This window comes from Mesoplodon densirostris, chromosome 9 (genome assembly GCF_025265405.1).
Source record: "Mesoplodon densirostris isolate mMesDen1 chromosome 9, mMesDen1 primary haplotype, whole genome shotgun sequence".
NCBI classification, from domain to species: Eukaryota; Metazoa; Chordata; class Mammalia; order Artiodactyla; family Ziphiidae; genus Mesoplodon; species Mesoplodon densirostris.
Genome location: NC_082669.1, coordinates 82,024,645 through 82,035,933, shown reverse-complemented (window position 1 = coordinate 82,035,933; position 11,289 = coordinate 82,024,645). Strand labels below are relative to the sequence as shown.

Genomic DNA, 11,289 nt, shown 5'->3' with positions numbered 1-11,289 from the left:
TTCGGATTAGGGAGGCCGGACATTTAATCGGTCCGTCGTTGCCCCGCCGGTTCGGTGGGGCCGTGTCAGGCGAATCAGCTCTTGGGCGCCTTCTTTCCTTCGCCTCGCCCTGGAACTTTGATTCTGCCCTCTGCGCTCCGGGCCTTAACCCGGCCTGGGCACGTGCCCAATTCTCTCACCTCAAGGAGCCGGCTGATGGCTGGCAGCCCCGGGCGGGGACCAGGACTCGGCGGGCGGCGCACCGGCGCGCAGCGGGTTAAGGCGGGGGTGGGGTGGGGTGGCGAGGGGGCGGAGGGAGCGCGGCGGCGGCGGCGGCGGCGGCCCGGCTGCGAGCGCCCGCGTCCCCGGACCGCCGCGGGTTAAGCGCCGCCCGCCGCCGGGAGGGCTGAACCCGGAGCTGCCGCTCCGAGCTCGCATTCGGATCCGCTAGAGCAGGAAGATGGCGACGGACGGCGCGAGCTGCGAGCCCGACTTCTCCCGCGCCGCAGAGGAGGCGGCGAGGGCCCCGGCGGAGGCGGCGGTAACCGAGGTCCCAGGGTGGGCGCGGGGTTACGGGGTGGGAGCCCCTGGGGCGCTCTGCCAGCCCGGGCTCTTCCGGGTGCGCTCTCCTCGGGGTGCCCCCTCCTCGGGGTGCCTCATCCCCCGAGGCCGGGGCGAGGCGGCCGCCTGCGTTGGGGATCCCGCCTGTCCTTTCCGAGCCTCGCGGGAAGCAGCCCCGGTCCGCCCGGTTCTTGGGGCTCCCTACGTGTGGCCTCTGTACCCACTCCCTCTGCTTCGGTCGGGTTTGGCCAGGGGTGAGGGCTGGGGTGTGTTTCCCGGCGAACTGGACACCCCCCCCCCATTGTTGGCCTCTCGCTGCGCGCGTGGCTGTGGGCGCATGTCTTGGGGGTGCCTGGCACCTCTCAGCGGACCTGGAGAGCAGCGAGGGGGAGGCGGGTTGGCGCCGAGCAGGTGTGGGGATGCCCATTGTGTGTGTGCATGTGTGTGTATTCACTCGTGTGCCTGAGACCCCTTGGGAGAGGCCCCATTCCCAGCTGTAGGCGCTGCTGCCGCTGAGCGCCGGCGCTTTGGGTCCCAGCTGCCTGCTACCCCATCACTTGGTGATGGGAATTGGGGTTGGGGCGGAGGAGGTGTCCTCGTTCTTCCCGAGACGATGCCCGGGCGAGGTGGAGGTTCAACACCTGGTATCAACACAGTGTTTCTTCTCTGGGGTCTAGAAGCCAAATGAGCTTCCATCCATCGCTGGTCCCTACTTTCACCCCCAGAATCTCCCCGTGCCCAGAGGCTCAACGGTTGGTTTCCAGCCCGTACCTTAGGGGAAGGCTGGTCCCACATTTTCTGCGTGGAAATATGTTTTTGGGGTTTGGGAAGCAGCTTGGTAGGAGCTGCAAGAATCTGCAAAGAAAGGTAGCTCTGGGAGCGCCTCCCACCCTAGGGGCGATTCTGCTGCTCCCCCAGGAGATTCCGAGTAGGATGCAGTGAGCCGAGCGTGGACGCCCCTCCGTTTCTCCCACTCATGACCTGACCAGAGTCTGTGAAGGAGCAGCTGAGGGCAGGGCCAGGTGTGAATAGCCAGGGCTGCTTGAACTTTCTCCCCTTCCGTTTGGAGGTAGGGCTTTCTGGAGAGGTAGAGGAGAGATGTGGAGGAAAGCTACTTGGGCATGAGAGGAGCTGAGCCTGGGAAGGAAAGAGAGAAACAGGGAGAGAAGGAAACGCGGAGGCGGAGAGCTGCTGATTTCCACTTGTGAAACTGGCAAGTTTTGATTTGAAACTTTTAGGAAAATAGATTTTTCATTCTTTACGTAGAAAATGTGATCTTAAGATTTCGTATGAAACCTGCCTACTTGTGATGCAGGAAATCGGTTCCCCTGGGTGAAGCAAAAGACGCTAGTTATTAAGACAACAAACCTCTCCGAGAAGTTGAAGTGATTGGGTACCTTCATCCCCAAGAGATGGTAAGGGGAGGGGAGTGAGAGAGAAAAGAAAGAGGGGTGTGTTTCTTGTTTCCCAGGAAGGTTGAATTTGTTTGCTTAATTGACTTAAAATGGATTTTTCTATTACCCTCAGTATTTTAATCACCTGACAATTAAATCAAACAAAAACAGCTGAGTTATGCTCTGTAGCTGACCTATAGTTTTATTTGGTTAGATTATAAACAGAGCCTTAGACACTAGGCAGATTTTTGTGTTAACAAGTTCAGTGTTCCCTTTCTGCTGTTTAAAATGTTCAGGAGCCTGATTTTTAACTGCTTATAGGTAGAAGTTTGATCATTTCACCCTGGTTGATTTGAATAGCCATGAAAAAACTGTGAAAGTGAAACTCCTTTGTTATTTCCATAAAATCCTATAGGGTTCTGAGGAGATGCAATAAGAATTCTTAATCTAGTATTTAAAAAATGTTTGGTACTTTAGTGAAATTTTAATGATGGCTTCTTATGCAGTAAACTGGACATTTAACTTTTCACTTAATAAAGTACGGTGTGCTTATATTATCAGCTACTTGACCTATAGACTGATTTTTTTTTTTTTCCTGCGGTACGCGGGCCTCTCACTGTTGTGGCCTCTCCCGTTGCGGAGCACAGGCTCCGGACGCACAGGCTCAGCGGCCATGGCTCACGGGCCCAGCCGCTCCGCGGCATGTGGGATCTTTCCGGACCGGGGCACGAACCCGTGTCCCCTGTATCGGCAGGCGGACTCTCAACCACTGCGCCACCAGGGAAGCCCCCTAGACTGATTTTTTTAATTAAAGAAAAGCTAGTTTGAAGAATATTTGTCATTATAACTGCCTCTTATCTAATGATTAAAATTTAAAGGCATGTTGATGCATTTTGAGTTTATGGCAGCCGAGGACTTAATTTTTTAGTGGATAATTCTTTTTTGAATTTTAGAAATTTATTTCATTTCAAGTTGGTTTACTTATTATGCATTTTATATGTATATTTGGCAGTAATGAGTCAATGGAAACCCAAAGCAGTAGGCTATTTTCGAAAGTGAATGTTTTCACTAAGTTTTGACTATTTAGATTGTTGCTTAGAGACAAGTTTAATTTATAGTTTTCAGCTTAATATGATTTTCAGTGGAGTGCTTTAAATTTAGTTTGTGGTCCTTGTTCTTAGCTGCTTAAATCCTGAAAGCATCCCGAGTATAAGGCTAAGGTAACAGCTACATTATTCAATAGGGTCATATTAATAGTCTTTGCTGTGAACCATGCCGGAGACCTGGGTTATTTTCAGCGCCTTAGCCAAATGTGATGACTCTTAGACTATATTGCTATTTCTACTCTGAAAATAACTCCTAATGGATAAGGCACTATGGAAAACAAAAATCTTCCAGCTTTTTATTGTCACCAAAGAATTTAAGAGTGAAAGGAAAATGTAGATCTTTTTAGAACTATGTTTGGGAAGCTGACCAACATTTTTGTCATTCTGGGCTTTTCTGGAGCAACTAATATACAAAAAGTAGATATAAATTTTGTTGTCATGGTGATAGTGACAAGAAAGAACTTGGCCAATTATTTTGTTAAAAATGCACAATAGTGATGTTAAACAAATTAGCAGCTGGCACCTTGAAAATTGTGTTTCCAGGTGACAGTACTGAACGTAAATGCAATAAAAAGAAACTTTTTAGCCAATTTTGCTAAGCTTTCTTTAAAAAAATTAAATTACAGTTAAGTGGCAGCTATAGAGTATTGAAAGTTTCACAGTATAATTTAGGTAAGAAATATTGTAGATTTAACACACATTACCAAATACATACTGAAGAGACATTGTAACATCTTTGCTGTCCGAAAGTAAAACATTTCAGTGCTAGAACCTACATGCACCAAGGAATCAAATCAAAGACCATGGTGTCATGAGAGGCACGAAAAATTTGCATTAGGAATCTGGAGAAGAAGAGTCACAGGCAGGATTCCTCGTGGAAAGATCTGGAAACATTCCACAGAAGGATGGAGGACTTGCCCAGGGAGACTGCAGGTAGCTGTGTACAAGTGTGGCGGGTTTCGAGGGTACCTTGAGAGGGGGCCTGGGGCAAAGATGAGCATAGAAGTTTCAGTCTCAAGTATGTGCTTTAGAAAAACTGCTTAAAATTTGAAGAAATAGACCAAAATATTCCCCAAAGATCAGAATATAACAGAGTTTATCATGATGCTCCTTACTTTGTTTATTCTTAAATAGGTTATATATTTATGTTTGCATCTGTTTTTTGGACCTTATTATTGTTGCCATCACTGTTATATTTCCCACAGGAGCAATTTTGTTTAGAGAAAAATATTTGCCCTCCTCTATGATTGAATACATGCCTAGGCTAGACTGCCAGTTGGTTTTATCCTCTTGTGTTTCACATAACTTTATGAGGTGAGAAAATGGTTCACAGACTTAGTGCTTAGCCATTTACAAATATCTGCTGTTGATCATATGCACAGCAAGGCCCTGGCTGGGAGAGAGCAGCCTCATCTCTCAAGAAGAGCTGTGTGGGTTTCATTTGTAAAAGCTAAGGTTTCTTAGCACAGTTCCAGGCACATTGTAGATGTTCCACCAGTATTTATTGAATGAAGAAAATGAACACTCACCAAGAGGCTGTGTCATAATTCTTAATGTTGATTGGCTAACTAGAAATTTTACTTCATGTGTTACTAGACTGTGATGAAACTGTTGTCCTGCAGTTTGTAGAATTAACGTTATAGATGTTAGAGGGCTCTTCTTGTTTGAGAGCAATGACCCTGATTCTTATGGTTTTGGGTTTTCATTTTTATATTGTCCCCTTCTAAGCTGCTTTTCTCAATGATATTTCAGATACTTCACAGATTTTCTTTTTTTTTTTTAAATTTTAACTTAATTTCCAACATGGTTAGTTTTCCCTTTAAATTTTCCCTCTTCAAAACAATGGTTGAGGCTGGGGATGCGGAGGTGGAGGGATGGAAATTGCACCCCTCCCATCCCGAATTCTTCTAACAATAGAGTCAAGGCCAAATCACCCACTGGGGTGTGGAGGAGGGGATGGTTGAGAGGGGATCAAGAGGGAGATGCAGGGAGGTTTGGAAACAGGAAAAGGAAGTCGAAGGAAAGATAGGGCAGGAAGGAGGTTTGCAATCGTCTGCAAGTGTCTAGAAATGTGGGACTAGATTTCAGCTCTGAAGGTGCCCAGGAAGGATGGACAGTTTCTCTCCCTTCTTCCCCTGCTTACTTTACCACCTAAGCACCGTCTGATTATTGCTTTAGGAGGAGGCTTTATTTGAATGCACCTGATTGTATTCTTCTCAGTTGGAGCTCCTTTGCAGGACTAATATAACAGGGAAAAAGGAAACTTGTCTTTGATGATTAGGTAAAGAAATGGAGAACAGTTACAAGAGAGATGATGATAATGATGACATTGAAAGCAGAGGATTTTAAATTTTTTAGTTTGTTAAAATAACTTGCACAAAATAATGAGATCATATTATTAACGCTGTGCACAGTGTAGTGCCATCCATGTAGAAATCCTGGTTTAAGAAAAAAAAATTGCTGTCTTGGGATAAATTGTTAGTAAATAACCAAATAGGTTGAACATGGATTTAAAATGTTATTATAGTAATTGCAGTAGAGCCAACATTGTTATGTGGAATGGACACTTGTTTGCAAATGGTTTGGTTTTTACATTTTTATATTTCATTGAAAAGGCAACAAGGTAATGCCAAAGGCCTGCGTTCTTCTAAAGAAGGACCTTGTAAATGTAAGATAATTTAGTCACTCATGTCTCAGCTCTTCACTTGAAAATCAGCGTGCTGACCTTTGCCACCTGCAGATAATTGAAGTGATAGTCTTCAATGCATTCTAAGCTCCTTAAAGGACAATTACTGGATCTGGGTGCCAGCTCACACGTGAAAATGATCCATGTCCCACATAGGGGTGTTGTTAGCGTTGAAAAACTGAGTTACGATGGAAATAGACATTTGCTTTATCTGAGATGTGGTCCTTTTTTTTCCAAAGTAAAAAGGGAGGCTGGGAGGAGATCTAAAAGGAGGAAAAGGGAGGTAGCTGCACTTAATTACCAGAGGCTGCTGCCCCTAACTGAGCGGCGTTTGTGCTTTTCATTCCCATTTTCTCCAACTTGAAATTAATTACATCTATTACCAGGTTTCCTTCCTGACAGTCTGTTTACTTGTTGGTTTTACTTCCTTCTAATACACTGAGTTGCTTGTCTTGCATGACAGACCCCGGGTGGGGGTGGCATGGTTTATTTGAGGTGCATGGCCATGGAGAGTTGATCCTAAGTTCTCAGCACGTGGTTTTAAAGGCACACGCCAAGTTGCCCTACTTTAGGTTACTGTAAATGGTTTTTGAAAAATGAATGAAAATGATTGATCAGTTACTTAGTTGCCCCTAGAGTGGGCCGTGACATTGTATCTTAGTAAGATTAGTCTATCCCTTTACACATCATTTACATGGTTTGTGTTGTTATACTGAGTGAAAGAGGCATTTTCACACCAAAAGCGGGAGGCATATATGTTAGGTAAAATCATGTAAAGATGTAATACTCTTGTTGTCCTGACACTTCTAGTAGAGGTGAGAAAATAGAGTAAATATGGATAAGTAAGTTTAATATAGTGAGGAAATACACAAGGCAGGGCATGATTAATTGTAGATCAACGAATAGAAACGGCTCTAAGACTGAATTGAGAAAATGAGAGATTTATGTGTCTGGAAAGACATAAGGAAGTGGGATTCGAGCTGTGTCCTGAAGAAAATGGGATTCAGATGAATTAGAGGAGAAAAGAGGATTAGGAAGAACGAAATTAGAGGTATGCAGCCCTGGTCAGGAAAACTCTTACCTCCCTGTAGAGAGAAATCAGGAGGAATAATCTCAAAGCAAGACATAACTGCAGAGATTTGAAATAGTTTTAGACCATGGAAATACATACTTTTCATCGTGAAAATCCTTATAACTGGCCAAATTCACATTTTAAAAATACCGTAAGGGTTCTTTTTAATTTTTTCATGTTAATGATAGTGTTCAAATTTTGCTTTTTCTCCTTAATCTCAAGATGAGTTTCATTGCTTTTCCCTTCCTTACAGCCTTTTAAATGCATTCCCAAAGCATAAATATTGCTTACACAGAAAGTTCTAAATGCGTTATTAATTATTAGTACCCACTATTAAACTGGGAGGAAAATACATTTCTGTTACTTCTGAGTAAAGAGGCAAAATCAATTTTCTTCAAATATTTCTCAAAGGCTTCAACGAATGACCTAAATTTCCTCAGTCCAGTAATCCAGTTACTCTGATGGTATGTGAAATCAGGACATTTGGTGTCTGGAAGAGATTTTAAAGATCACTTAGTACAACATTCTCTTTTTACTGCTGAGAAACCTGAGATCCAGAGAAATGAAATAAGGTTCTTGCAGTCCATCTGCTTTCTTAGGTACCCCTCCTCCCTCCCTTGTAAATTCCTTGATCAAATGTAGGCACAACCCACTAGATTTGAAACTGGAGGAGATAGATGCTCTTGGTGTCTGTGGGAGAAGCCAGAGAACACGTTTGGCTTTGTGTCTGGTCACTAGATTTTCACCATAGCTGATGTGTTTGGGCAAAGATCTGAGGGACACTTCTGCCACTGTGACTCATAATAACTCCTGAAGGCTTTTATGGTACCCATCAATGTGCTCACCCCATTACTTCCTAAAGGATACAGGTAAGGGTCTTCTGGTACTTTTTGGCTGTGACTGTCGAATTCCTTACATAAACCAGGTATTTTAGATTTGTTTCTTTCAGGAAGAGTGGGGAGGGAGTGATAGTGGAGGAAACTTGGTATTGGCCTATGTTCAGTTCTGGCAATTTAAGATGACAGTTCAGCCAGGTTCTATTTTGTCATCTTCCTCTCTTTCCCTCCCTCTCTCTGAGCCTATAGGAGAATATCCAGAAGAATGCCATCCCCACACCTGCTCCACATAATTCAGAGCTGTTGCAGACTGCTGTGTTGAACAGGAAGAGTTTGAGGTTGTCTCTCCTCTTTCATGTATATATGCCCCAAAGAAGTCTTTCTATCTGATGGCCAGACTCTGCATTAGTTTAAGCTGCCTGTGCCAGATTTTTAAAAATAGGTGTTAAGAAGTGCTTTTCCTAGAGTACTTTTCCTGGCAGACATCAAACCCGACAGGCAGGGGAGTGGCCTGTGGAGCTGAAATCTACCAGTTTCTTTTTCCCCTTTACTTTCTGAGTGCCTTGCCATCACTAAAAAATGAGATTTGGATTTTTCCCTGTTAATTAGGAAAAGCTGTTGCAGTAGTAATAAAGCTTAGTCTCTGAACATGTCTGCTTTGTTTTTTGGGGGGGGTGGGGGGGCATGGGTATCATGTTTGCTTAGGTGCCTTTATGGAGATCCTAATTTTTTATGTGAGTGTGGCATTTAGATCTATATAGTCTTGTCTCTTCTTTTGAAAATTAGGTTATCAAGTTAGTCTTTTAAAATATTACATGATTTATCACAAAAAAATGAGAGGATGAGAGGAAACTTTTGTAGGTGATGGATTTGTTTATGGCATAGATTGTGGTGAAGCTTTCCTGGGTATATACTTATCTTTTTTTTTTTTTTTTTTTTTTGCTGTATGCGGGCCTCTCACTGCTGTGGACTCTCCCGTTGTGGAGCACAGTCTCCAGACGCGCAGGCTCAGTGGCCATGGCTCACGGGCCCAGCCGCTCCGCAGCATGTGGGATCTTCCCGGTCCGGGGCACGAACCCGTGTCCCCTGCATCGGCAGGCGGACTCTCAACAACTGCGCCACCAGGGAAGCCCTATACTTATCTTCAAACTCATCACATTGTATACATTAAATATATACAGCATTTTTATGTCAATTTTACCTCGAAGTGGTTTAAAAATTATACAAGTTAGAGTAATTATTTTGCTCTTAAACCAAGAAACTTTAATAATGGCTTTTTCTATATCTAAGTACTTTTGTACTATAAGTGTGTCAGGTCAGATAAATGACACCTACTATGAAACAATAATAGAGTTTTTTAATGGGATTTTTGCTTCTGAGCATCTTAATTTTCCAAAAATACCAAAATGTTTTGAATTTATTTGTAAAATACTCAGAGTCCTAAGACCTGCAACATAATTTATGTACTTTCTTTTATCCTGTTTTACCAGAATAGGGGATGAAAAGATCAAGTATTGGAGAATGACCCTTTGAAAATATTCTTATAATATTTTTATGATTGAAGGCCAGGATTAGAAGTGTCTTTAGTGAGGAAGTGGGGGTGAGACGTAGGGGAGAGAGAAGCAGGCAGACAGATGCACTCTATGTTTAAAATAATACATCACTTAATATATTTTGATGGGAGACAGATTTTTTTTTTTAACATTCTCTGTAACATAATTTATGGTTTAGCAAGAATCCTTGTAACAGTGTTTCTTTAATGAATTTTCCTTTTTATTGACGGTGATATATTAAAAAATAGAAGTGTTGGTTGCAGGTCACATGTTGTGATGTTGACGATGATGGAACCAGGGCAAGCTCCTGACTCTAATGTGAATCAGAATCTTGGCAATGTCTTTCATAATTTATTAGTTTTTAAAATGGAGTGCTTTGCTTATGAAGCTTCAGGGAAACAAGGACAGTAAAATGTACAATTAATTAAAATCTTTAGAACCACCAGCAGCAGCATTAATAAAATGTTACCATCTAATGCACATAAGAATTGCAGCTAACTCTCCCATCTCAGTGGGAAAAACCAGGATAAAAGAGTCTTTCATCATAATCAGTAAACTGAGTTTATTGGACTTGGGTTGATAGATTTTCAAAGAAATAGGCTCATAGCCAATAGCCCTCCTCCCTACATAAAACATCTGGGTGCTCTCAGCTTTAATAATAACAGTCACCTGCCTTTATTTAGCACTTCATTGACATGTTCTTTTTTTTTTAATCGAAGTATAGTTGATTTACAGTGTTATGTTAATTTCTGCTATACAGCAAAGTGATTTAGTTATACATACATACATATATATGTACATATATATGTATATAAATTCTTTTGTTATATTCTTTTCCATTATGGTTTTTCATAAGATACAGAATATAGTTCTCTGAGCTATACACATACAGTAGGACCTTGTTGTTTATTCATTCTATATATAATAACTCACATCTGCTAATCCCAAAACCTCACTCCATCCCTCCCCCAACCCACTTGCCCTTGGCAACCTCGTCGGTTCTCTGTGTCCGTGAGTCTGTTTCTGTTTCGTAGATAGGTTCATTTGTGTCATATTTTAGATTCCACGTATAAATGATATCATATTGTCTTTCTCTTTCTGACTTCACTTAGTGTGATGATCTCTAGTTGCATCCATGTTGCTGCAAATGGCATTATTTCATTCTTTTTTATGGCTGAGTAGCATTCCATTGTTTGTATGTACCACATCTTTATCCATTCATCTGTCGATGGACATTTAGGTTGTTTCCATGTCTTGGCTATTGTGAATAGTGCTGCTGTGAACATGGGGGTGCATGTCATTGATAAGTTCTTGTTTAATCCTCACAAGAACTTTGTGGGATAGATGTTGGGATTTCTTTTATATAGATGAGAAAACAGACTCAGATAAGTTACAGAATGCTTCTCCAACTATCGTCTTTGGACCAGAACCACCAACAGCAACGAGAGCACACAGAAAGGCAAATTCACAGCCCCACCTCAGAATCAAACTTCAAGGAGGGAGCCCAGCAATCTGTGTTAACAGATTGTTAATCTCCAGGTGATTCTTATGCCTGAATTTGAAAAGAACTGGGTTATAAGACTTACGTGAAACAAGTATGAATGGGAGCAGAATTTAAGCCCTAGTATATTGGACTTTACTATTCACAGAACATCCATAAGTTAACCTTCCAAACAAGGGTCTCCCAGAACTATCCATCCTGTAGGCTTGCTATAGGTTTTTTTCTTTTTTTCCATCCTTAGCCCCTGCCTTTACAAATAACTGCTCTGTTGAATGTATGTGCAAAAAGAAACAGTTTTAAGAGGAAGATCCTTTTAAAATCTTTCTTTAGAGAGCCAGCTAGCTCTGGTCTCTTTGCCCTTTATACCATCATCTTCTTCCAGAAGGTTCTTTGGAAACTGAGAAGTGACCAGTTCTGGCCATACCTGTTTGGAAGTCCCTGGAATCGTTTATAGGCTTTGCTATGTTTACTTCTGTGTCATCACAATGATAGTACGGTGTCAGATACATAGGTGCTAAACTAGTTCTCATTGGATCATTGATAGAATAGCACTGTTTTCATCTCTAGAATGTTGGCACCGTGCTGACAAATCGCAGTACTT

The 11,289-nt window shown here is 42.5% G+C and overlaps 1 protein-coding gene across 2 annotated transcripts in view; it reads left to right on the top strand.

Moving 5' to 3' along the window:
- Window positions 1–355: 355 nt before the first annotated feature.
- The window catches only part of CTTNBP2 (cortactin binding protein 2), a 159,398-nt gene continuing 148,464 nt past the window's right edge, over window positions 356–11,289 (top strand). The window contains exon 1 of one of the 2 annotated variants that reach the window (XM_060108190.1): window positions 356–520. In XM_060108190.1, the coding sequence (XP_059964173.1) occupies window positions 440–520 (81 nt within the window). In that variant the 5' untranslated portion in view covers window positions 356–439. Of the gene's footprint in view, window positions 530–11,289 lie in introns of both variants that reach the window. The other variant, XM_060108189.1, reaches the window with a different exon arrangement.